At 42.9% G+C, this 27133-nt stretch overlaps 3 protein-coding genes and 1 long non-coding RNA gene across 9 annotated transcripts in view; 2 read left to right on the top strand and 2 right to left on the bottom strand.

The window, feature by feature from the left end:
• The first annotated feature begins 2490 nt into the window (after positions 1-2490).
• On the top strand, positions 2491-7931 carry LOC135082385 (golgin subfamily A member 6-like protein 22). The gene is made up of 10 exons (XM_063977180.1): positions 2491-2575; positions 3125-3312; positions 3579-3666; positions 3901-4076; positions 4342-4485; positions 4755-4898; positions 5164-5307; positions 6662-6853; positions 7569-7748; positions 7830-7931. Exons 1-10 carry the CDS (start codon positions 2491-2493, stop codon positions 7929-7931), a joined length of 1443 nt encoding a protein of 480 aa, XP_063833250.1.
• Positions 7932-16840: 8909 nt separating this feature from the next.
• On the bottom strand, positions 16841-18285 carry LOC135081967 (uncharacterized). Its single transcript, XR_010259312.1, has 3 exons — positions 18172-18285; positions 17553-17788; positions 16841-17161 (listed from the first exon to the last, which is right to left on the bottom strand). It is a non-coding gene; the product is annotated as an uncharacterized LOC135081967 (long non-coding RNA).
• A 1484-nt stretch (positions 18286-19769) lies between these two features.
• LOC135082386 (uncharacterized) lies at positions 19770-23523 on the bottom strand. The gene is made up of 5 exons (XM_063977182.1): positions 23267-23523; positions 22462-22950; positions 21967-22177; positions 21346-21501; positions 19770-20045 (listed from the first exon to the last, which is right to left on the bottom strand). The coding sequence occupies exons 1-5, from the start codon at positions 23341-23343 to the stop codon at positions 19770-19772; spliced, it is 1209 nt and encodes a 402-aa protein (XP_063833252.1). The 5' UTR covers positions 23344-23523.
• A 426-nt stretch (positions 23524-23949) lies between these two features.
• LOC135082072 (rhomboid-related protein 2) overlaps positions 23950-27133 on the top strand; it is a 30170-nt gene continuing 26986 nt past the window's right edge. For all 6 annotated transcript variants that reach the window (XM_063976826.1, XM_063976827.1, XM_063976829.1 and 3 more), the window contains exon 1: positions 23950-24293. In XM_063976826.1, the coding sequence (XP_063832896.1) occupies positions 24207-24293 (87 nt within the window). In that variant the 5' untranslated portion in view covers positions 23950-24206. The remainder of the gene's footprint in view (positions 24294-27133) is intronic.

Genomic DNA, 27133 nt, shown 5'->3' on the forward strand with positions numbered 1-27133 from the left:
GCCTCTTGACTAGGGGCTTAGGTTTATCGTCCATGGTGACATTTGTCATCACCGTATCACGGCGTAGTGGCGACTGCCAGCTATCAACACTTAACGGTATCAGTGATAAGGTAGATAACGCGTCCCCTGTATTTATTTGCTGTCTTTTGACTGCATGTGAGCGGAACAAATATATCAGTGTGTGTTTAACATTATTACAATATGCATTTCCAAAGTAAATCTTCATTAAGTAGCTCTATTGTTTTGCTCTATTATCTTGGTGGCTTTTGTTTATTCTATTGCATTACAATTGAACACGTTATTGGATTGTTATTTTATAATGCCAGGAATCTCTTCTCCGACACACGTCATGACACACCTGAAAATATCGACTTTATCAGATAAAAGAAGATAAAAAATGAGTTTTAGAGAAATTCTTGCTTATTTTGTCGATCTATTTTACCAATATAATTTTAATAAAGTACATACATCCTAACTAACTGTGTAACTAACATAAAAGCGTGTAATTTTTTAACTTGTTAACAGCAGGAAATGTGAACACATGACTTAGACTGGAAGTATAATTTGCCGATAATTTTCAACTTCAATCAGTATGAAAACATATAATTATTGACACGCTACTTAGCACTCATTTCCTCGCTTAGTAAATCGGACATGATATTAGGTATATCTTTTCTTGAAAATATATTTTCAAATAAGTAATGCGTAACTATAAAGCAGGTACAATACTTACTCAGATATATTTCGTTATTGTAAATCTAAGTGTTAGACATAGACAATTTTGGCGTGACTTTAAACAGCATCCTCTTATCTAAAAATTAAGGTCTAGATATCAGACTTCATTCTTTCCTTCATCAAAAACAATAAATGTCTGACTTTGACCCTTTTATGTGGAATCAAAGTCCAAGTTGTTTTAAGATTACTAAGATTTACATTGTGCTGGATAGAGATAGATATTTAAAGGTACATAACTTATTTACTCAACTGCCCAGATAAGTAACCACCAACACGTGAATGTGAACTTAGTTAACTTCTTCTCATTCACATGCACAGATTTCTTACTGTCTCAAAAATTCGTTAAAAACTGATTCATGGTTTCCCTTTAAAACTTTGCTCCCATTTTATCGTTTCTTCACAAATTGTCGCATTTCTAAAAACCTGGTCTTCTTCCTGAATAAGATTAGGTCAAAAACAAATGTCTTAATTTTCGTCTTCGAAAAAGGTCAATACTTAACTGATACTTTATTCAAAGTTACCTTCCTATACTGTTACTAGTACATGCTGACACTGAAACTATTTTTCATTCCATGAAAATTGACTCGACAGTCAGTCGCGTACATTATTTAGAAGACCTCGTATTAAATCAATACTCCAGTGTAGCAACGACCTACAGCCTACAGTGCTAGTTTTGAAACGCTTGTAGTTTTAGTTCTAAGTCTAATCTAGAAAAACCTAGTGCCTTAAATTGTGTGAATGCAATCTATATTCAGTGACATTGCGGATAAAATTCGAACAGTGATTAGAATTTCATACTTGTTGCATTGAAAATGAGTGGTAGTTAGTTATTGCTTGACTTGATTGATGAACTGCAGAAAAATAAACGTTTTTCTGTTACGATGTTAATTGATTTAAATCGGTAAATTATCAAATACGAATAGTATGCATTAATAACTTTTAAAAAAAATAAAACCGACTTCAAATGCGTGAACACAAAAAAAAACTAAAAATTAAAAATATTGTGTATAAAAACGTTCATCCCCAATTTTCCACCCTTGGGGGTGAAATATTTTCTTCAAATTCGCATGAAACCACCCTTTTGATAATACCTATTCAACAAAAAAATAATCAGTCAAATTGATTTATAATCGGCGGAGATATTGCGTATAAAAAAGTTCATCCCCAATTTTCCACCCTTGGGGGTTGTTTTTTCTATTATTAAATTTAAATGGGACCACCCTTGAGGTATTACCTATACGCCGAAAAAAGATTTGTTCAAATCGGTTCATAATTGGCGGAGTTATCGCGTAACAAATATAGAAAAAAAAAAAAAAAAAAAACATACGGGCCGAATTGAGAACCTCCTCCTTTTTTGAAGTCGGTTGATTATTCAATAATCATTTGTAACGCATCAATACCTATACGTTGACGCGATGTTTAAAGAAAAGATATTTTACGACGATGCAATAACAGTAATCGATATACAAATGGATTAAATACGAAACTAATTAGTTAGGTAATAGTTTCTTATGTCTGGTAACCATTCTTTTCACAGTTAGACCAGTGACTCGTCAACAAATAAGTATGTATTGAACTGAACGAATATTCTCAAAATAATATTAACAATAGCCGCCTAAAAATTCTCCTAACAACAACACAAATTGTATCACAGTTAAAACAAACAAAGTTATATAAACAAATAGCTTGCTCTTTGTAGTCCAATTAAGTGGTTCCCACGGTATCGCTTTGTATAGGAGGAAGCAGCTATTTATAATGGTGTTTTGTTATAAAATTATAACTGAGACTCCGAGGCGGTCGGGCACCACATCCCCGGTGAGACGAGCTGTGCCCACTAACAGTAAGTAAACACACATTTTTTTTTTGTGACAGGAGTCAAACGAGCAGAGGGATCACCTGATGGTAAGTAATAATTACCGTCGCCCATAGATGCCTGTAGTCCCAGGGCCAGTTGCCGGCCTTTAAGGTGAAGGCCTTTAAGGTGAGAAAATGTTTGAATCCAGTTCTCTTTCTTTTTAAAAATAAAGAATTTTTTTCTTTCAGTAAAATTTTCTATCTACAGTATTAAGAGTACTTTCCCTCCAAGTGGCATTACAAAATTCCACCCTGTATTAGTACTTCGTAGATACTTAGATTATGTGCATTAATGTCCAAATAAAACCCTGTTGTCAGTCGTCTATGCATGGGCACAGTATTACCGTGGCATGGGCAACAAAATACTTCACTTGCGCGCGTTAAATATGGTACAACGCCATCTGTTGGTTGAATTTTGAACTAATTACAACGTTGGTCCCTATAACCTTCCTAACTAAATAGCATTCTCGAATCGGTAGATAGTCCGATATCCCAGCTGTTGAGTCCATCTCCTTTTATGATATTTTTCTTCCAGTCCCCAGCTCCCTGTCCCAACTCGTTGGTACCGTGGACTACGAAGCCAGCGATGTGCTGGACATCCCCGAGAGAGACTGGCGGCTGCTGGCTGCCCTCGCCAAGAAGAGGGACGAGAGCGACGAGCGGGAGCGGCTGGCGGAGGAGTTCCAGCGCATGTGGCAGAAGGAGAAGGAGGACAGAGAGATGGTGAATTCTTATTTTAAAAAGGGTTGGTTATTCGAGTCTTGTCGTCGAGGTAGAGGTTCTACAATCAAGAATACCAGCAACTGAGGCAGGCTGCGGAACAAACACTACGGTGGGTGATGGAGTAGCTCAAGCAAGGAAGTTTCTGGACTGCATCAGACACAAGCAGAGGCGCCTGCGAGCTCTGATTATAGACCAGAATGAAAGGCTTGAAGAGCTTTTTACATGAATCTCTAGGTTTGACCTCAATACGTACCTTTGACTATAAGTCCAGTGATGTGCTGGACATCCCCGAGAGAGACTGGCGGCTGCTGGCTGCCCTCGCCAAGAATAAGGCGGAAGGAGGAGAGAGAGATGGTAAATTCTTATTTTGAAAAGGGTCGGTTATTCGAGTCCTGTTGTCGAAGTAGAGACTCCACAATCAAGAATACTAGCAACTGAGGCGGGCTGCGGAACACACACTAGGGTGGGTGATGGAGTAGCTCAAGCAAGGGAGCTTTTGGACTGCATCAGACACAAGCAGAGGCGCCTGCGAGCTCTGATTATAGACCAGAATGAAAGGCTTGAAGAGCTTTTTACATGAATCTCTAGGTTTGACCTCAATACGTACCTTTGACTATAAGTCCAGAGATGTGCTGGACATCCCCGAGAGAGACTGGCGGCTGCTGGCTGCCCTCGCCAAGAAGAGGGACAAGAGCTACGAGCGGGAGCGGCTGGCGGAGGAGTTCCAGCGCATGTGGCAGAAGGAGAAGGAGGAGAGAGAGATGGTAAATTCTTATTTTAAAAAGGGACGGTTCTTCGAGTCCTGTTGTCGAAGTAGAGACTCCACAATCAAGAATACTAGCAACTGAGGCGGGCTGCGGAACACAACACTACGGTAGGTGATGGAGTAGCTCAAGCAAGGGAGCTTCTGGACTACATCAGACACAAGCAGAGGCGCTGCGAGCTCTGATTGTAGACCAGAATGAAAGGTTTGAAAAGCTTTTACATGAATCTCTAGGTTTGACCTCAATACGTACCTTTGACTATAAGTCCAGCGATGTGCTGGACATCCCCGAGAGAGACTGGCGGCTGCTGGCTGCCCTCGCCAAGAAGAGGGACGAGAGCGACGAGCGGGAGCGGCTGGCGGAGGAGTTCCAGCGCATGTGGCAGAAGGAGAAGGAGGACAGAGAGATGGTAAATTCTTATTTTAAAAAGGGTCGGTCATAAAAGTCCGGTGGTTAAGGCAGAAGCAGGCTCCACCATTAAGAATAATAGCAACTGAGGCTGCGGAACACACAAAACTACGGTAGGTGATGGAGTAGCTTAAGCAAGGGAGCTTCTGGACTGCAACAGACACAAGCAGAGGCGCCTGCGAGCTCTGATTATAGACCAGAATGAAAGGCTTGAAGAGCTTTTTACATGAATCTCTAGGTTTGACCTCAATACGTACCTTTGACTATAAGTCCAGAGATGTGCTGGACATCCCCGAGAGAGACTGGCGGCTGCTGGCTGCCCTCGCCAAGAAGAGGGATGAGAGCGACGAGCGGGAGCGGCTGGCGGAGGAGTTCCAGCGCATGTGGCAGAAGGAGAAGGAGGAGAGAAAGATGGTACATTCTTATTTTAAAAAGGATCGGTTATTCGAGTCCTGTTGTCGAAGTAGAGACTCCACAATCAAGAATACTAGCAACTGAGGCGGGCTGCGGAACACAACACTACGGTAGGTGATGGAGTAGCTCAAGCAAGGGAGCTTCTGGACTACATCAGACACAAGCAGAGGCGCTGCGAGCTCTGATTGTAGACCAGAATGAAAGGTTTGAAAAGCTTTTACATGAATCTCTAGGTTTGACCTCAATACGTACCTTTGACTATAAGTCCAGCGATGTGCTGGACATCCCCGAGAGAGACTGGCGGCTGCTGGCTGCCCTCGCCAAGAAGAGGGACGAGAGCGACGAGCGGGAGCGGCTGGCGGAGGAGTTCCAGCGCATGTGGCAGAAGGAGAAGGAGGACAGAGAGATGGTAAATTCTTATTTTAAAAAGGGTCGGTCATAAAAGTCCGGTGGTTAAGGCAGAAGCAGGCTCCACCATTAAGAATAATAGCAACTGAGGCTGCGGAACACACAAAACTACGGTAGGTGATGGAGTAGCTTAAGCAAGGGAGCTTCTGGACTGCAACAGACACAAGCAGAGGCGCCTGCGAGCTCTGATTATAGACCAGAATGAAAGGCTTGAAGAGCTTTTTACATGAATCTCTAGGTTTGACCTCAATACGTACCTTTGACTATAAGTCCAGAGATGTGCTGGACATCCCCGAGAGAGACTGGCGGCTGCTGGCTGCCCTCGCCAAGAAGAGGGATGAGAGCGACGAGCGGGAGCGGCTGGCGGAGGAGTTCCAGCGCATGTGGCAGAAGGAGAAGGAGGAGAGAAAGATGGTACATTCTTATTTTAAAAAGGATCGGTTATTCGAGTCCTGTTGTCGAAGTAGAGACTCCACAATCAAGAATACTAGCAACTGAGGCAGGCTGCAGAACTCACACTACGGTGGGTGATGGAGTAGCTCAAGCAAGGGAGCTTCTGGACTGCATCAGACACAAGCAGAGGCGCCTGCGAGCTCTGATATATACCAGAAAGTAAGGCATGAAGAAATTTTTACATGAATCTCTAGGTTTGACCTCAATACGTACCTTTGACTATAAGTCCAGCGATGTGCTGAACATCCCCGAGAGAGACTGGCGGCTGCTGGCTGCCCTCGCCAAGAAGAGGGACGAGAGCGACGAGCGGGAGCGGCTGGCGGAGGAGTTCCAGCGCATGTGGCAGAAGGAGAAGGAGGAGAGAGAGATGGTAAATTCTTATTTTAAAAAGGGTCGGTTATTCGAGTCTTGTCGTCGAGGTAGAGGTTCTACAATCAAGAATACCAGCAACTGAGGCAGGCTACAGAAGAAACAACACTAGGGTGGGTGATGGAGTAGCTCAAGCAAGGAAGTTTCTGGACTGCATCAAATACAAGCTAAATCGCAGCGAGGACGTACGAGCTCGGGGATTTTATCGACCAGAAAGTAAGGTTAATTTTGAATTTTTGGTAGGTTCATGTGTGTCAACTTTACCCCTATCTATTTACAGTAGAATCCAATTATAACGACGCTGTGCGCTGATATTTACGTCGTACTATCAGGTCGTTATAAGCGACGTCGTACCAGTCGTACAGAATGGATTCTACTGTATTTAATTTTAGTTTTATTACTTTGACTCCACTTTTTTTTTGTGTGACAGGACGCAATTAAACGAGCAGACGGATCACCTGATGGTAAGTGATTCACTTCCACTGCCTTCTAAAACTTTGTTACATACCTCGTTGTGCTGTGACTCTTTCTAGGTAGAAGCTGAAACCCTCGACCAGTACAAGAGGTACCTCGCCCAAAAGCGTCACCAGGAGCGGCTGAGGCTGGAACACAAGCAGCTGCGGCAGGCCACAGAGCAGCAACTCAAGCAGGGGGAGCTCCTGAACTGCATCCGATACAAGCAGAGGCGCAGCGACGACCTGCGAGCTCTGATCATAGATCAAAAGGTAAAACAAGAGTTCTAGAGTTAAGGGTTTCACTAAACTTCAATAGATTACTACTATAGTCTGGTCCGTGAGCAGGTAGAATTTTGTCCAATGACCCCAAGCTACCCATCATTATCGCTCGCGCGTAATTATGTTGCTATCGCGCTCGCACACTCACTGCGGGTGCCAATTGCACAGTCGCGACAGCAATATAATTACGCGCGAGCGATAAGGATAGGTAGCTAGAGGTCATTGGACAAAATTCTAGGTGCTCACGGACCAGGCTTTACCTGATGCTAAGTCAATACAGAGAAGCTGTAAGAGAAGCGCTTGCAACTAGATCTCAAGCGACTGCAGCCAGCGATGGATTGGCAGTACAATCAAAAGGAACATGTGTAGTTGTTACTGGATCCTATTGTATAGCGTCAACTTGCGAGCGATGATTGAAACGAAATTACAATCTTGTATTTTTACATCTTCAAACATGGCAGTCAAGGATTCAGTTTGGTTATTATGAACTACCAAATGGAATCCACGCCTATTGCAGAGACCAGCATATTATACTTATTAGTTCAAGTGTTGATGACTGCATCAAATTATAGGATGGGTATGTCTTAAGTATCTAGGCTACATTAAAATATTTTCTAATTAACATTGACTATTGATAAAGTAGCATCAAATTCTTGGACGGATATCTACACAGGTTTGACATTGACTCCTATCACATTACTTACAGGTGACAGACATAGTAGACAAAGCACTAGAAGAAGAAGCGCGAGCGACCCTGGCTGCGGACCGGCGCCTGCGTCAGAGCGCGGCGGAGGAGTGCCGGAGACAGCTGGACCTGGCCGACGCGAGGAGGAGAGAAGACGACGCTTTGAGAAGAAGGAACGCGATGCTGAGGGATGCCTCACAGGTCAGAAAAGAGTTTATGTTAAAGATATGTAGTATACAAAGTACTGGAAAAAGAAACGCGGCAAAGGACTTCCATTGACAGCTGGACATGATCGAATTGAGGAGGAGTGAGGACGATGCGTTGAGGAGGAGGAACGCGATGCTGAGGGGTGCCTCACAGGTTAGAGAATGTTTACAGACATAATACACAAAACATTAGAGAAGCTGGAATGACCCTGGCGAAGGAGTGGCGAAGACAGCTGGACCTGGCCGACGCCAGGAGGAGGGAAGACGACGCCTTGAGGAGGAGGAACGCGATGCTGAGAGATGCTTCACAGGTCAGAGAAGAGTTTATATTAAAGATACTAGTAGACTAAGTACTAAAAGAGGAAGCGAGGGCGACCCTGACGAAAGACTGCCGACGCCAGGAGGAGAGAGGAAGACGCCTTGAGGAGAAGGAACGCGATGCTGCGGGATGCTTCACAGGTCAGAAAAGAGTTTATATTAAAGATATGTAGTATACAAAGTACTGGAATAAGAAACGCGGCGAAGGAGTTCCATTGACAGCTGGACATGATCGAATTGAGGAGGAGGGAGGACGACGCCTTGAGGAGGAGGAACGCGATGCTAAGGGATGCCTCACAGGTCAGAAAAGAGTTTATGTTGATTGATCTAGATATCATTGGGGGAGGCCTATGTTCAGCAGTGGACATCCTATGGCTGGAATGATGATGATGATGAGACATAGTACACAAAGCATTAGAAGAAGCTGGAATGACCCTGGCGAAGGAGTGGCGAAGACAGCTGGACCTGGCCGACGCCAGGAGGAGGGAGGACGACGCCTTGAGGAGGAGGAACGCGATGTTGAGGGATACCTCACAGGTCAGAGACAAGTTTTTCCTAAAGAAATGTAGTAGACCAAGCACTAGAGGAAGAAGAGTAGGTAACCCTTACAGCGCTACCTTCAGCCTTACCTGGTCAACGCGATAAGAGAGAATGGCGCGTTAAAGAGAAGGATCGCGATGCTGCGGGATGCCCTGCTTCACAGGTCAGAGAAGTTTTTAAAGAGACATTACTAGCGTGGGACGTCTAACAAGGCGGGAAAGACGACCTCATAAAAGTAGCAGGAAGGTACCGGTCAATCTAGATATCATTGGGGGAGGTCTATGTTCAGCAGTGGGCGTCCTGTGACTGAAATGATGATGATAATGAGACATAGGAGACAAAGCATTAGAAGAAGCTGGAATGACCCTGGCGAAGAAGTGGCGAAGACAGCTGGACCTGGCCGACGCCAGGAGGAGGGAGGACGACGCTTTGAGAAGAAGGAACGCGATGCTGAGGGATGCCTCACAGGTCAGAAAAGAGTTTATGTTATAGAGATGTAAGTAGTATACAAAGTACTGGAATAAGAAACGCGGCGAAGGAGTTCCAAAGATAGCTGGACATGATCGAATTGAGGAGGAGAGAGGACGATGCCTTGAAGAGGAGGAACGCAATGCTGCGGGATGCTTCACAGGTCAGAGAAGTTTTTAAAGAGACATTACCATCGTGAGACGTCTAACAAGGCGGACACTGGACAGACGACCCCATAAAAGTAGCAGGAAGGTACCGGTCAATCTAGATATCATTGGGGGAGGCCTATGTTCAGCAGTGGGCGTTCTGTGGCTGAAATGGTGATGGTGATGAGACATAGAAGACAAAACACTAGAAGAAGAAGCGATCGCGACCCTGGCAAAAGAGTGCCGGAGAGAGCTGGACGCGAGGAGGCACAACCTTATTCTAAATTCTATAAGGACAAAGACGTACCTTGTGAACTTTTTGACTAGGTACTTTGGATGTCGCAAACTAATTTGATGGTGACTGTAATACTAGAAATTATTTTAAACTAGGTAAGTACATCAAAATTATATGGACATGTGAGCGTAGAACCTAAGAATAGTTCTTAGCTTATATGTTTTCAGTTGTTCAGGGATGCTAAATTATTTTATTTTAACACAGCACATCATATTATTTGCATTAAGTATTTTTATCAACAACAAACTCATACTTTATTAATAGTAATTTAATAAAATGTTGTGGTTTCCCTAAACATTTTCAATAAACGCCATCTAGTAAACTAAGGATAATATCACTAACTTCCCTTACCTCTCACAGAATCTGAACAATTTGTTTATTGTTCTCAACGGAATAGTGTCTGCGGCATACGCCCCTAGTTAGATGTCGCTGCGTTTCATCCGAGTACGCAACCCCTGCAAAACGGCAACCGTTCCAAACATTCACATCCCTGAAGGCAACTAGATGGCGCGGTATCCAGATTTTTTTTTCCAATTTTTGGCATCGAAATTTATTATTATTATACCTGCAGTTGGGCAGCAGGCCTAAGACCATTGGCGAACTCCGTCCATTGCACTGCGGATGGGTTCACCTCTTCAAGGTTGTGAAAGTAGGTAATTATTGTGTTCACATCAAGAAAGGTTCTGATAATTTTTGGAAAGGGGACTGCGTAGTGCGTATGCCGTCCCCACAAAAACTCTTAACACGTTATCCCAAATACTAATTAACTCAGAAAAAAGGCAACGTACCATCGGCCACAGTGCTAACTATCCATTGCCTGTCATGTCGTCTCGTTCTATCGCAAAGAATCACCATTTGATTAGAGCGAGAGCAAAAACGGAAATGGATAGTTAACAGTGTGGCCGTGTGTACCTACCTTTTTCAATTTGAAGGTCTTCTTATTTATTTGATTAAATCCTGAAGATCTACTGTTGCTAAATTCGCCTCCATTTTGGAATTATTTGCATCAAGCATCAAGATTTTTTTTTTCTTTTAATAAATAGCGTACGGAGATTTCAAACGCTCTCAGCTCAGACAAGAAGTGCTGTTTGTGTCTGCGGCACCCTCCATTAGATGTCGCTACGTTTCATCCGAGCACGTAACCCCTGCAAAATGGCAACCGTTCCAAACACTCACCTTCCTGAAGGAAACTAGATGGCGCTACGACCCGGAGCTTCGTTTTTCTAGCCCGCGGTGGCCAGATTTTTTTCCCTTTAATGACTTTCGGCGTCCAATTTATTATATTAATGCAAGTTAAAGTCGAGTCAAAGCCTGTCCATTGCACTGCGGACGTGGTAACTGTGTTAGACCAGGATATACCTACTTATTATTGCTAACAATTTTTGGAAGGGACTTTGCGTATGCACCGTCCCCACAAAAACTGCCAATGAGGGCTATCGTTATAGCGCTCACTATTATATTTATATTTTGATAAATGTTTGTCTCGAAGCGCTGGTAGGGCAAAAAAATTATGAGACATGTGTTGGCTCCATAAGAGCCTTTGACGATTTGTAAGTAGGTAGGTACTAACTTATTTAATTAGTCTATACAAATAAAGACAATTTTAATTTTGATTTTTTTATTTTATAGTTCACTAGCGGCCGCCCGTGTTATTATTACGCGTGGAATTAGGGATGTTATGGATATGTAGTTTCAGTTATGGATACGGTTACGGATATAGGAATAATATTATACCGATTTCGGTTACGGTTACAGATATTTTTTTATTTCGTATATCCGAAATTTTCGGTTACGGTTACGGATATCTGTGCTTTAGAATGCAATTTGCAACAGTAGTCCAACACGGTTCATTCATGGCCGCAAACAAAAATATCTGCTATACAAAAAAAAATAAACTACCTACATCCGAAACTATCCGAAACTTTTGAATCGGTTACGGTTACGGTTTCGAATATTTTTTATTTCGGATATCCGAAAGTTTCGGTTACGGATATCCATAATATAGTTGCCGTCACTATACAAGATGATTTTGTAATCAGTGTCCAAATTAGGAGTGACTCAGACTGATTCTATCTTTCTATTTGTTTACGTAAATTAAATATTCATATTTAATTATTTTTATCCGCAGCGCGCGGTTTCCAAAATTGGCACAAGTGAACAACAACACAAGAAGTGCTATTTGTGTCTGCGGCACCCTCCGTTAGATGTCGCTACGTTTCATCCGAGCACTTAACCCCTGCAAAATGGCAACCGTTCCAAACACTCACCTTCCTGAAGGCAACTAGATGGCGCTACGAGCCGGAGCTTCGTTTTTCTAGCCCGCGGTGTCCAGATTTTTTTCCCTTTAATGACTTTCGGCGTCCAATTTAACCATATTACTTAAACCAAGTCGAGGTTGAGTCTAGGCCTGTCCATTGCACTGCGGACGGGTAGGCAGGCTGGACTCCCTCAGAAGTCTAATGACGATGTTTGATGAGTGTGTGTGATCTCAATTTTTGGAAGGGACTGTGCATATGATGCACCGTCCCTACAAAAACACTGCCAATGAGTACTATAGTTTTATCAATTAAAAGGATAACTATGAAAAAATTGTACTTAAGTTTTGGTGGTGAATTTTTAGAAATCTTTGAATGCAGTAATTCTTTTTCTTTTCAAAAATAAAGGTAAATTTTTGCGTATTTTTTTCTATGTACAGAATACTTTCTCTCCAGGTGGCATTACAAAATTCCATCCTGTATATATCATACAGGGTGTTAGATAAATGGGTTTATAAGCCGACACTAGTCCATGTTATAAAATATGCAAACAATGAATGGTATGGTGAAGTCAGAAAATTTATAATCATCATTTTAATTATTTTAATTTTCATACAAATCTGATGTGATCCCGTTTTTTGCAGGATCCCGTTTAGTAGTAGGTAGGTATAGATACATGTAATAAATAAATAAATAATAATTTATTCCATAACAATGGGTATTGGGTACCTACATTATATTACAATGTCCCGAAAAAAGCCGATCCGTTCGAATTTGTGACACATAAAATTTTTTTGCTGAGTTTTGCTCCTGCATTACTGAATCCCGGCAAAACTGGATGGCCTTGGGAACGAGCCCTGATTTACGAGTATATTTTTTTATTTATAGCGTGCAGCGATATCAAACGCGCTAAGCTCCTGGGAGACCACGCTTCTCAGGCAAGAAGTCTCCGCGCTGGAGGCAGCACGTCGCGCGTCGCACGCCGCGCGCGCAGCGTTGACAGAAGTGCGCAGCGCGAGGATTGCGCGCGCAAGAGACGTCAGGCTGAAGAAAGCTAGGCGATTGGCGGCCATTACCGCGCAGATGAGGGAGGCTGTCAGGTCTGGGAGGACTCAGTAAAGGCCTTTTAAAAATGTTTATATCCGCCTGCATAAAGGTTGGGCCAAACCAACGCGATCAGCCGGCGTGCAGCGATAGCGATCAATGCATTTAAGTCTGATCGCCATCGCTGCACCCGGCTGATCGCGTGTGATCGCGTTGGTTTGGCCCAACCTCAATACAGACTCCCCGCGCCTAGAGACTTTTAATCGGCCGACAGTTTGGCCCTATTCTAATTTGTATAAGAATCGGCCGATACCAATGTGCGTACAACACAAGACATGTCCGTACTGATTAACAGCCCGAACCCAACAACTTATCGGCCGACAAAAAGCCTGTAGTCTGCGGCTAGGTTAAAAAGACCCTAGATGAGACTGCTAACAAGTGTTGGGCTAGAAAATTGGGTCCGTGGCCGAGTCCCCCAGTATTCGACGCACCCGTGGTTGAAGCCCCCGATTTAAATAAATTTAATATCATATTTTTTTCGGCTTTTGCACTAAGTACAGTCAACGAAAACCATGCATGTTTGACGCTATTTAAAATGATGTATTTAATTTTTTTGTTAAAAATACTTAAAACTTTTATAATTAAAACTTTTGTTTGTAGTTAGTTAAATGTAGAGAGAGTAGAGTTATTTTAAAGACTGATTGTTACAATTATTTTGATTAGGTAAAACGATTTACATGTTATTATAGGTAAATAAAACCTATGATAAAATATGATAGGTTAAATTAAAACCTATTATATTTTTAGGTATCACTATGGTAAAATAATATTAAACATTTATTTGTACGATCAGTATAAATATTTATTCGTTTATAAATATTTTTGTGACTGACTGTACATTTGATTAAAAATTGCTTCTATCTGACCGGGGACGTCGACCACGCGTGCGTCGAACACAGGGGGACTCGGCCACGGACCCAGAAAATTGACGCCGGTTGCAGATCAAGAGCAAAGTTAAGTTAATTAGTTTTCCTAGTTTATGCGAGCTAATCGCATTGCTGATGCAGTTTTCCATAGTGTTTGCATAGTTTGCAATCTGCACACGACTATGGACATTGAACATATCTAGCTCTTGGTCTACAACCGGCATTACTTATTTCCACCATAAAATAGAATGCCTATCGTAAAATGTTTCTTTCTACTATGTTGAAGCAAAATGTCTCTTTCTCATAGTGTCACTGTAAGTCTTTCTTAATGCTAGTTTAGGAAATTAATAACTATTTCTGATGGTTGTAAAAGAAATTCCTGTAATATTTCGTGCTCAATTTAAATAAGCATATCTAGTAGATTGTAATTTGTAACTTTTTTGTTGTTCGTTTGTTAAAATGTAGTCCATGTCCATTATTCATGTCAAAAACCCCTCTACCTCTTAACTTTAAGATTAAAATATTATTATTTTAATAAATACCATCATAATTTTATTAATTTGTTTATTTTCAGTCAGACTAAGTTACAGTCTGAGTCTGTGGAGCTAATATTGTTGTAATCCCTGTGTTATACTCGTATTATGAGGAAAAGCATAGAGGACTCATTGAGAGACACTTGTGGGAGACATCAACTCTTTATTGACATTAGATAGATGGTGGTACATAGGTCATAAACAGATCTTTCGTCATCTTCCAAGAATCCACGCTGCAGTTAGGTCTTCTCAAGACGGTATAGCTTCTCAAGACTCCTCCAAAGACGGCGCGTCCCCGGAGCCGTCGTGGCGCAGGTCCCTGGTAGCGGCGGCGAGCCGGGCCCGCGCCCTCCTGTACTGCCTGTGAGCGGGAGGGAGTGAGTCTGTCGGTGGGAAGACATGGAGCACCCAACAGTTAGTCTCTGACCTGGACCATGAGAGCGAGTCAGCTGTCGATGGGAAGAATCTCTGGATGGGAGTAGTAACAAGGGAGATATTGGGAGAGAGGCTGTGCATGGTAGCTGTTGTGATACTTGAGTTGTTTTTGCGGAAAGGATAGGAAAAGACTCATGGGGATCAACTCTTTATTAGACACACGGTAACAATAGTATGTCTTAAACAGATCTTTCGTCATCTTCCAAAGATCCACGCTTGTCTTCCAGCTTAGTCACTATAATTTGCCAAAGACTCCTCCAAACTGTTGTGATACCTCGGTCGTGTTGCGAGGAAAATATTGAAAAATACTTTGTAAGGACATACTCTTTAAATTTGCGTTAAAAACATGGTACAAGACTTTATGTCCAAGATATGACTAGAAACTTTTATAAACAGATCTTTCATCTTCCAAGTATCCACGCTTCAGTTAATCCTCCAAAGACGGCGCGTCCCCGGAGCCGTCGTGGCCCAGGTCCCTGGTGGCGGCAGCGAGCCGGGCCCGCGCCCTCCTGTACTGCTGCAGCACTGCCTCCGTCCCCAGCAGGACCAAGTAGGTTATACCCTGGTAGCGAGTGACAGAGAGTGACGATGCAAAGACACAGAGCGCCCAACAGTAGTCTCTAGCCTGGACCACGAGAGCAAGTGAGAGCGAGTCTGTCGATGGAAAGACATGGATCGCCCCCTTTAGCCACTGTTCTGTACTCTTGGAGTGAGTGAGAGAGAGTCTAAGGGAGACACGGAGTGCCAACAGCAGTCTCTAGCCTGGACAATGAGAGCAAGTGAGAGAGAATATGTCGATGGGAAGACATGCGAGCGCCCAGCAGTCTGTCTTTGGATGGGAGTAGCAAGGGAGATATTGGGATAGAGTCTTTGAATGGGAGCTACTTTGTGTGATCCCTGTATATTATGAGGAAAAGATGGGTCAAGAAACCATGAGGACTCATTGAGAGACACTTGTGGGACATCAACTCTTTATTTGCATTGTAAAAAACACGGTAGATACAATGACAGAACGTTCGTCATCTTCCAAGAATCCACGCTGCAGTTAGGTCTTCTCAAGACGGTAGGTCTTCTCAAGACTCGTCCAAAGACGGCGCGTCCCCGGAGCCGTCGTGGCGCAGGTCCCTGGTAGCGGCGGCGAGCCGGGCCCGCGCCCTCCTGTACTGCCTGTGAGCGGGAGGGAGTGAGTCTGTCGGTGGGAAGACATGAAGCACCCAACAGTAGTCTCTGACCTGGACCATGAGAGCAAATGAGAGCGAGTCAGCTGTCGATGGGAAGAATCTCTGGATGGGAGTAGTAACAAGGGAGATATTGGGAGGGAGGCTGTGCATGGTAGCTGTTTCTGTGATACTTGACTTGTTTTGTACGGAAAGGATAGGAAAAGATTCATGGGGATCAAGTCTTTATTAGAAATACGGTAACAATAGTAGATCATAAACAGATCTTTCGTCATCTTCCAAATATCCACGCTTTGGTCTTCCAGCTTAGTCACTATATTTGCTAAAGACTCCATAAGACTCCTCCAAACTGATACTCCTAGGTACGGTTGTTGTGAAGAAAAGATTGAAAAAGACTTGTAAGGACACATACTCTTTATTTGCGTTAAAAACATGGTACAAGACTTTATGTACAAGATATGACTAGAAACTTTTAGCTTTCATCTTCCAAGTATCCACGCTTCAGTTAGTCCTCCAAAGACGGCGCGTCCCCGGAGCCGTCGTGGCGCAGGTCCCTGGTGGCGGCGGCGAGCCGGGCCCGCGCCCTCCTGTACTGCCGCAGCACCGCCTCTGCCCCCAATAAGACAGCAGACGCGGAGCGCCCAACAGTGGGCATCGGTAGAGTATACCTACCCTGGTAGCGAGTGAGAGAGTGACGATGCAAAGACACAGAGCGCTCAGCAGTAGTCTCTAGCCTGGACCGTGAGAGCAAGTGAGAGGGAGTCTGTCGATGGGAAGACATGCGTGCGCCCAGCAGTACTCTCTGGTTGGGAATAGCAAGGGAGATACTGGGAGAGAGGCTGTGCATGGTAGCCGTTGTGATACTTGAGTTGTTTTGTGAGAAAAAGCATGGAGGAGTCATTGAAAGACACTCGTGGGACATCAACTCTTTATTTGCATTATAAACACGGTAGATACAATGACAGAACGTTCGTCATCTTCCAAGAATCCACGCTGGAGTTAGGTCTTCTCAAGACGGTAGGTCTTCTCAAGACTCGTCCAAAGACGGCGCGTCCCCGGAGCCGTCGTGGCGCAGGTCCCTGGTGGCGGCGGCGAGCCGGGCCCGCGCCCTCCTGTACTGCCGCAGCACCGCCTCTGCCCCCAGTAAGACAGCAGACGCGGAGCGCCCAACAGTGGGCCCCGGTAGAGAGTACCCTGGGAGCGGGGATTGGGAGAGGGTATGCCAGCGGATAGATATGCTCCCGGTTGTTGTGAAGACGAAGTTGGCGTTCTGTGGATGAAGAAATGTTGTGATGACTGGTTGCTACGTGAAGAATAGGATTAGTAGAGATAATTAGGTCTTGGACTTTTGCTCTCTAAACATCTTCAGTAGACTAGCAATGAAGAAAGATTAACAGAACATTCTAACAGTCTAAACTATCATAACATCGGTACGCAAGCTACTTTAATAGGCCAGGCTATAATAAGTTCGGTCCAAATAGAATCAGTTGACACTGTTGCAATTTCCCTAAACAAGAGTGAAGATTCATCATTTCAGCCATAAGACGTCCACTGCTGAACATAGGCCTCCCCCAAAGATTTCCATGTTGAACGGTTGGTAGCGGCCTGCATCCAGCGCCTTCCTGTTACCTTTATAAGATTCACTATATCAATTTTCGTACCTGCAACTGCGGGTTAGCCAACACATCCAAGTCCTTGATCAAGTTACACCCTCCCACGAAGAACCTACGACTGCCAGCCTCCACCCTATCCCACTCGTCAGGGCGAGAGCAGGACAGCAGCTTGCTGTGCGACCCTGGACGCAGGGGAAGAGCGAGATAGCTGTACCCTTCGGTGCGGTGCCGGCCCCACCAGTCGGTTGATATCACCTCGAAGAAGATTTGGAGGGGGGGCGGCTCTGAAAGCAAATGATCTAAATTCAAACTCGTATATTATTAGTTGGGCCTTCTTAGGCAGGGCACACACTCGGGCATCGTGATTGTGTCCATTTTTCTTGGAATTTAAATTGGAATTGGAATTTCCTCGTGTCTTAGCCAGTGGATAGGAAAAATCATCAAAACAAAATCACCAAAACTGTGAATACACGATTTTCTCATGTTTTCCAAAGATAAATCAATCATCTTTTTCAGATAGACCTACGCGTATTTGGTTTTGACTACGCAAATAATGTTACTCAAGTAGGTATTCCTCTATCCTACTTGTGATTTCTGATTTAACAATAAGTTGTGTCTGATATCCTAACAAAGCTCCTGACAAAGGCTAAGTAGGTACTTAGCCCACCTGAAACGGCATCTGCCTCCAAATGCAGTTCAATGATGTGGCCAAAACACCACTCCTCGGTTTCTTCGACTCTCAGCGCTCTGGTGACATGCGTGCGACCGTGGACTGGTTCCGTGCATTTTATTGCGTCTGGAATCTGCACAAAACGAACCATTTTAGCTTATTTTTTATGCAGAACTAGGCAGGTATTTACGCCTCAAAGTGACCACGACCGCTCTGCCAAGAGCAAAACGAATAAGAAGAAGAAGGCAGGTATTTAACCGCAATCGCACCTGATGTTAGTTATATCGCATTATAATCCATTAGACCAGTGATTCCCAAAGTTGTCTGGGCTATGTATGACTCATCTAATACAAGTTCCCAAACTCGGGACCCATCTATAGTAAATTTCGCCCGCTGCCCAGCGGTTGGATCGATAGGATGGCAGGTGTGTCGTTCTACAGGCAAGGCCCACTCAATGACCCATAGTTTGGGAAACCGTGCATTCAGTGCCGTATTATCCATAAGGCACTTTAGGCCAGTGCCTAGGGGCCCACTATGACCAGGGGCCCAGCACTCCCGATAAAAAAATGAAAAAAAAAAATGTTAAAGATTATTTTTATGCAACAAAACTCAAACCACCTCTAAACTTCGCCTTATTTTGGTGTACACATTCAATCGTCATATTTCGATATTGTGGAACCTAAGTCATTTTCGTAACGTTGGCATTACTGCTTTGGTTTACATGACAGGTCGACGGTCGACGCCCTTCAGAGGCTAAAAAAAGCCTCACTGCGGAGGCTAGGGAGAGGGGTGAGGGTGTGTTAGCTGTGTCATTCGATATAGCCAACGCTTTCAATACCATACTCTAGGCACTTCAACATCACAGAGTGCCTCAGTACCTTCGAGCGCTGCTGGCCGATTACTTACGGGACCGCAAAGTCATGTATGTTAACAGAGACGGCCAGCTCAAACGGCGCGGTGTAGCCAGCGGGGGAACCCCAGGGTTCGGTGCTCGGTTCACTCTTGTGGAACCTAGGCTTCAACTGGCTCCGGGCTCCTCCGGGGCCTCCTTTTCGCGGGCATGAGTGTCATTATGCTATGCGGATGACACTCTGGTCGTCTGGCGTCGGCGGGCGGGACATTAGTCGCTCGCAGAATACGACGCCTCGGCCTGAAAGTCGCGCTGGAGAAGAAGACCCTCTTCTTTCCGGGGCCTCGCTAGCGCGCCCCTCCCGACGCCCACATTGTGGTTGAGGACGTTAGGATTGACAACAAAGGCCAGATGAAATATTTGGGCCTCACGCTTGACGGGAGGTGGCATTTTAGCCCGCACTTCAACGGGCTAGCGCCACGCTGCCTCAAGGCAGCCGGCGCACTGAGTTGGCTTCTCCCGAATTTGGGAAGGCCATAAACGAGGTATCGTCGATTTTATGCCGGCGTTATGAAGAGCATGGCGCTGTATGGCGTCCCAATCTGGGTGGACGCACTCAACAAGAGGGACAATGCTGTCCTTCTGCGCAGACCCCAGCGGGCCATAGCGCAGAGGGTCGCAAGGACATACCGCACGGTAGGGCACGGCTGCGGCGTGCGTCCTCGCTGGTACTCCTCCTTGGGAGCTAGAAGCTGGGGTCTTGTCTGTCATCTATCACTGGATGGCAGACTAGAAGGCGCGTGGAATGCGCCCGGTCCCGGAGTAGCGCGGCACCGTCAGGCAGGAAGAGCGTGAGTTCATGATCGACCGCTGGAAGGAAGACATGACTCGCGCGCAGTTTGGCCACCGCACTCTGGACGCCATTGGTCCTGTTCTGGACCAATGGTTGGAATGACCGCACGGGTTCCTCACGTTCCATCTGGCGCAGGTGCTGACCGGGCATGGCTGCTTCGGTTCGTAACTGCATAGAATCGGGCGAGAGGAATCCCCGCTGTGCCACAAATGCGGCGCGGCGGATGACACGGTGCAGCACACCCTCGCAGTCTGCACAGGCTGAGAGGAGCAGCGTTGTGTGTCCTCACTGCGGTCGTGGGCCGGGATCTTTCGCTTCCGAGCCTGGTCAACGCCATGCTGGGAAGTGAAGGATGCTGGAAGGCGGTCGCCTCCTTTTGCGAAGAGGTCATCCTTCAGAAGGAGGCAGCGGAGCGCGAGCGGGAGAACGATTCTCTCGCCTCATCGCTCCGCAGGCGGAGAAGGGGGTGGAGAAGGCGGTTGTAACTACGACCGTTCTACTTTGCCCCCAGGTGGCGGCCAGCAGGCCGGGGGTGCGGGGGCACCCTTGTCACCTCCGTCTGACGGGAACAGCTTGGCGTTTCGTGCCATTCCCGTTGGACCCCCACAAGGGGGGCGTGTAGGGTCCACCGTGTAGGCGAGCTGTCACCGGTGGTGTCGCGGAAGTCTAAGGCTACGGCCGGATACTCGCGACACCCCCACTTGGGCGATAACCCTTGAGCGATGGTCCTTTTCAGGACGTAGCGGGAGTCACACACACCACCCTGTCCCCCGGCAGTGATGATGGTGCGCAAAGCATTTCCTCCGCGACAAAAAAAAGGGGGGCCCGAAACGAGCTGTGCCTAGGGGCCCCGAGATGGTTAATCCGGCCCTGCGTGCATTAGACTATAGCGGTCCATTGCTGAACACAGGCCTCCACCAATTTGTTCTTCTACCAGCTACCTTTTATGCTGGGAATTAGGTAATGAATATTTTGATTCGCATACTTAGTCTGATGGACTGGATTAAAAAGACATCAACGGTTGTGGCTTCGAATTCCACTGGTGACTATTTCCATCTCTTTCTCCCACTTCTGCAACTCCTGCGTGGCTAGGATCTACAGCTCTACAAATAGCCGTAAAAATTATAACAGAAGAGAAAAGCCTCGAGTTATTCGATGACGAAGACCACCATCCTCCAAAGCAAATTAGGTAGCAGATGACAAATTTGTCAATAAGCCGGAGATACCTACACCACGGATAATATAACATTATACCATGCACCAAGGGTAGGACGTCCACCCACAAGGTGGACCGACGACATCATAAAGGTAGCAGGAAGTCGCTGGACGCAGGCCGCTACCAACCGGGCAACATGGAAAGCTTTGGGGGAGGCATATTATATTCAGCAGTGGACGTCCTATGGCTGAGATGATGATGCATGATAGCGCCAAGAAAGAATACTTCAGAAAATCTTCCTAAACAACGCACCCTGATAGTATATTCGACGTATAGGTCGTCCATTTCGAATTCCTTAGCGGTCAGTATTTCCAGGGTAAGGTGGTAGATCTTCCTCCCTAGCGAGGGCATGCAGAAGTTGACCAGCTGCTTGTGTTTCTTCTCCCATTTCTTGTGCAGTTTGTTCAGCTGAAACATAGTTCGCCAATGTCTGCTTGCTGTTTGGTCATTTAACGGAAGTAGGTGTTGTATTATCAGTAATAAGAAAAGTAAGTAAGTAAATCATGTGAATTAGTGAAACGCCCTAGCCACATATTTTGAATAAGGTCTAGAGTTTTTAAAGATAAGTAGATCTAGACGTGTTAACTAGGGCCACTGAGCACATGTTACAATTAGGAGTAGGCCTGTACCATGGGTACCATGGGCGTACCCAGAGCATACAATCTGACCTAAAAAATCTGACTTGCTCCTCCCTACGCCAGAAGTTATGACTTAATTACCCCCTCTAGGGTAGAAGCTAGATCTGGTCTACATGAGATCTGATAACTTTTTGATAGTGCAAGCCATGTGGTCTCGTCTTATCAACATTTTACATGAAAATGGGATAATATGCATTAATTAAGAGATTATTTCGGCTTACAAGTAGTACCTTACCAGCACAGTCAATTCCTCTGAATCCCCTGCGTCTTCAAACCTCAGCCCTATAGCGTAGTGGTAACCAAGAGGCACTCCCGCGCTTGTCTCAGCACAGTACGGGTTCAATTCCAGCTGGTTCTCATCGGGTGAAACTAGTAAGTAGTTGTGTGTGATGTTGTGGTACACGGACACCAGTATTGCTTCCTGCTTGAAAACTAGTTGACTGTCCCTGTCGGTATTTTGAAGGCAAATGTTACGTAGTGTGAAATAAACATAACGATTTTTGGCGCGTTGAATGAGGATGATGATGATGATTGATGAGAGAGAGCCTGATATCCTCAGTAGAATATTTGGATTCTTTTTCAGTATAGTATATATTGCTTCAATATTGACATTACTTTAGATGACTACAATATACCATAATTTCGGGAGATAGTGTCTATTAGTATTTTTATAAGTAAAAAACCTCAGAATGCTGAGAAAAATAGAACCAAAATGACCAACCACACTTACTCATTGTAATCTGAACTATCAAATGCAATATGCATAGCTCTCCACTCCTTATTATCAACATCTAAATTCTCTTCACTTCTGAACAAATGTCCCATAGAACTTGACTCCTTAACCAACGCCTTCTCAATTCGATCATTCAAATTTAAACGCTCAAAACATGTACTTAAGTCAATTATGTTATTGCTTTTACTTTTTACATTATTTAAAGGCAACGGCAAGTGGTAATCATCGTGCACGTAAGTAAATACTTTGACCGGTTCATAGTCTAAATCATTGAGCATATTGTGGTAAGTGAGCTCTGTATCCGTTATACAATGGTGAACGTCTGAATATCGTTGGATTTCCCATAAGCTGAACGCTTTTTCTTGCCATTTAAATGTGTACTCTTCGGTTTGTTCAAACGAGTCACTGTTAATGCCATTGGACACATTTGTATAGTTTTCAAATTTTGGTAAGGACAATATTCCATTGTGTGGTTTCATTTTTACACTGAAAAAAAAAGCAAGGACTATCATTAATAATTAAGCAAACATTAAAAAAATCTATTAGGCAAACTTGTGCAAATAAATATGTGTACAAGCAATAATGTTTAAGTAAATACATATTCATTCAATACACATTGGCATTGCAAATAAACCAAGTTTGTACCTACCAAACAAGTACCATCAGTGTGCTTCAATGATATTATATAAAAACAAAAGTTCTTTAATATCATTGGTGTGCTTCAAATTCGCACCATATTGAAGCCATTAAACAGAATAATAATAATAATTTTTCATTTATTTAGTGGTTTTTCGTAGCTTACCTTATTCTTAAATTATCTATAGGCTCTTTTAGCCAGTGAACACCAGATATCTTGTTTGTACGCTTAAAATCATGCATACCTATTTTTTAGTTGGCTATAGATTTTCTAAACACCAATTAAATTGAGGATGAAGAATGATATTAATACGTATTAATCGAAAGTTTTTCGAACTCTACTAGTCTGAAGTCACAGGCTATTGCTAATAGTATAAATTATTTGCAAACAATTCAACAAAATTTTATTGTTCAGACTCAAAAGTTTTTGTTTACTTCATTGTTAGCTTCCTGTCATAGTGGTTACTATGGCAACCGCAACCATGGAAACGATCACGGCGTTTCGTTTCACCTGTCTTTATTTATTTTTAATCGTCCAAGAGACTTAGCTTTTTTCAATTAACTATAAATAACTAATGATATCAGCAGCTCATCTCAATATTTTCTAAAAATAAATAAAAAGTCAAATTTCGGAATCAGTCAGTTCTTATTGACGTTGTATACTGAACAAAATTAAATAAGGTACCTACCTTGCACGTGATTGGCTGACTAAATCAATGTCATAAATCCGCTAATCATGTTGAAGTTTTGTAAGCTATTAACGAATAGTAGTACGTTTTGATTTAATCGGATTAGAGAAATATGTAACAGAAAGCTAACGTTTAGAGCACAAAAAATTAAAAACGTCAGTTGCGAGCTATCCGTGTGGGGGTTATGTTGTTTCTTCTCAAGAAATATTAATAAATACCGACGTTTATTGAACTTATCACACAATTTTTTCCGGATTTCTTATCTTATCGCTATCGTCCAAGTGTGAATCGATCATGAACAAACTTAGCCTTGCCTTCTAAATGCCGATATTGTGATGTGCTACTTTGGTCAATAATTTTTGCATTTCTTGTTTTCGTAGTTGTTAGTCACGCGTGTAAGTAAATTATAAAGTGAAAATGCCTTCCGGGCAGAGGGAAACCAATGTTTCCATACCGCTGACACCTACAAGGTCGGATCTGTATTGGCGAAGAATATTCAACAAGGTTAGTACACTTATCTTAAAAATTAATGAGGTATCAACATAAAAAAAAACTGCACCAAAATGTAAGTAAAGGTCATAATGTGTCACCGTGCACCACACCAGGAGACCACTTTAACACTTTTTAATAACTTTTTCTTTCTTTTTTCAAAAGATTTACAATTATTTATGATTAAATTAAAATGCTCCAATTCTACTGCAGTGATTGTTTATAAACTTTTGTTTTAAACAGTTATATGCCTTAAACAGTTATAGCCATAAATGTTCTATTCCTATCCTAGAAATGTGTGATGAAATTACCTTGGTAATTATTCAGGAGCCAGGAACTATTTCTTTTTACAGTGTATAACAAATACCTACTTAATTTCTGCACAAATGTACAGTAAAGAGTTCAAGCAGGTCAAATCTTTTAGCATCATTACTCACTTTTTGAAAGTAACCTACCTACCTAAATATAGCTTGTGTTCTTTGTATTCATTATGATAAAGTTATTTTGTTTAGTATAGGAACTAGTGTTATTAATTAATGTTTCCTCGCTTTTATCAAACACAAATATGTTCTATTTACTGCCTCTAATTTGTTGATTCTTAAATTGATAAAATTACCATCCAGGAACTAGGCAGTTTGATTATTTTTTTGGGTGAATTACATTTCAGTAATTTTATTTAAATTATTGGTTAAAAGGTAGTGTTTTAAAACAGTAGTTCACCTTATCGTTATTTATTACATTCTGTAATCTTATAATCTAGATGTATTAAAAACTAAAACTGGGAAACCTACAAGAATTCCACAAGCAAGTAATGAATGTACTACTCGCAATTTTTATTTTTGCAGTAGTATTGGCCCTGCTCCAAGATGTTTTTATCAGTTGAATAAATCTTCTGAAGTAACTGGTATTGACAGAACGTTGTTAATGTTCAGATAGTATTTAGTAAAAGTAATATTTCATACATTATGTATTAATTTGAAATTGAATGGATATAAAAAAATACTAAGTCTAGCTAGAGTACAGGACCACAATACCTTTACCAATAAGTACCATTTTAATATAATTTAAAGGGTTTTAATATCAATAAAAAGATTCATTTTATTCTTGCATCTTAACTCTTAATCTTTTTAACTTATATCTCTATATACTCTGTCACAGAAAAACTTTATCGCGCGCGTCCCTGTTTCAAAAACCGGGATAAAAACTATCCTATGTTCTTTCCCGGGACTCAAACTATCTCTATGCCAAATTTCATCAAAATCGGTTCAGTGGTTCAGGCGTGAAAGAGAGACAGACAGAGTTACTTTCGCATTTATAATATTAGTATAGATTTGCTTTGGGAAAACCAGAGTTTGATTGAACTAGAAGAGTCAGATTTAGATTACACAGATATGTAAGTATAGGTATGTGTGTAATACTCATATGTATGCAAATTATGTTAAGATTGCTTAGTGGTAACAGGTTCTTCAAGTTTACTACTTTTCCTTCCTTCACAAATACCTACTCAATGATCGTAATAAAAAACTGGATATTAACAATCACATAGGATGTTAATTATTAATTAATACACTATTTTTATAAAACATGGCCAAACTGGAAATGATTGGTAGTTTAGGCAATAAAATTCAACTCTTGTGGTTTTAGAGGTCTGTGTGTTAGCTTCAAACAATCGAAATGTGGTTTTCCCTAAAATAATTTTAACTCTGTGTGATTATCAGTTTTATATTGTGTTAAGCACTATTGTTAGTATTACTCGCATGTTATAATCAGCAAACCACAGCTAGTGGTAGGGTTTAACTGGTACCTATATTTATAGCGCTTTATAAAAACGTATGTAAAAGGTAAATGACCTTTTTGAGGGCGCATAAATAAATAAAGAACAAATAAAGAAGTAAGATCCATTTCATAAGTCTTCCGACTGGAAATTAACCAAATTATTAGGCTGGAAAACGCAACAATCAAACGGACAGAAAGAACTACTTTCTCATGTAGGTAATGATGACATAGTAGGTCTAGACTAGACGAAAATCTTCCCACGGCGATTATTCATGTCCACAACTAGGCTCTGCATCCACTTATTTCCGCCAAGTTAATCTCGTAACGTGAAGCTGTTACTAATTACTGTGTTAATTATTTAACAAGCCGTTAAAAGAGGCGTCTAGAGTATTTCCAAGATATCTTGCAGCTTGCTAGCAAGAGTTACAAGTCTCTCAGCCTAGAATATCTTCAAATTACGAAAAAAAAACTGGTGATGCCTGATGCAGTCTCAGAAACAAAGAACTCCCTCCCTCCTATGGAAATCCCTAGATACTCGTTGCTGTAGCAATCGATCAGTCACTAGGTTACTTGGCAAATACTTGCTAAACGAACTTTTTTGAATCTTGTTTATTTTTAGACAAGGCATCTTTTTAGTATCAGGCGATAGATAAAATTAACTTAGCTTAAGATTTCCGCTAAGTGACGCCGGCATAAGGCATCTCTTGTCTCATGTCTGTGTTACCTACATATACCTAGGTAAACAATGCAGAACACTGTCTGAATATAACTTGGTCTTGAAATAATTCCGGGTCATTAGACCCAGACTCCGTTCAATTCACAGTAAATCTGGTTCAACATTTGAAAATGCCTCACGTAGGAAGCGAACTCACGATCTCTCATTTACTAGGTGACTCTAACCACTGAACTACATAGTAAACCAGGTTCGTTTAAGTTCCAAAAAGGTTTAGCTTTTGGACTATGATAATCGTTCCGATTCAAGTCACTCAGAGAGAAGCTGGAGGCCTTGGGGCGACAAAGGAGTGGAGGCCCCCGGCCCCAAATTATTTCATGTTTGTAACAAAGCCTACTTTTAGGTA

The sequence above is a fragment of the Ostrinia nubilalis genome, chromosome 21 (genome assembly GCF_963855985.1).
Source record: "Ostrinia nubilalis chromosome 21, ilOstNubi1.1, whole genome shotgun sequence".
Lineage (NCBI taxonomy): Eukaryota > Metazoa > Arthropoda > Insecta > Lepidoptera > Crambidae > Ostrinia > Ostrinia nubilalis.

Coding starts and splice junctions, on each gene's coding strand:
- LOC135082385 (XM_063977180.1), top strand. CDS start 2,491: ATGGTGTTTTGTTATAAAATTATAACTGAGACTCCGAGGCGGTCGGGC. Junction 3,667..3,900: donor GGAAGGAGGAGAGAGAGATG/GTAAATTCTTAT, acceptor ATGAATCTCTAG/GTTTGACCTCAATACGTACC. Junction 4,077..4,341: donor AGAAGGAGGAGAGAGAGATG/GTAAATTCTTAT, acceptor TTTGACTATAAG/TCCAGCGATGTGCTGGACAT.
- LOC135082386 (XM_063977182.1), bottom strand. CDS start 23,343: ATGCATGATTTTAAGCGTACAAACAAGATATCTGGTGTTCACTGGCTA. Junction 21,502..21,966: donor CAGAGGAATTGACTGTGCTG/GTAAGGTACTAC, acceptor ACTATGTTTCAG/CTGAACAAACTGCACAAGAA. Junction 20,046..21,345: donor ACGTCGAATATACTATCAGG/GTGCGTTGTTTA, acceptor GATTCTATGCAG/TTACGAACCGAAGCAGCCAT.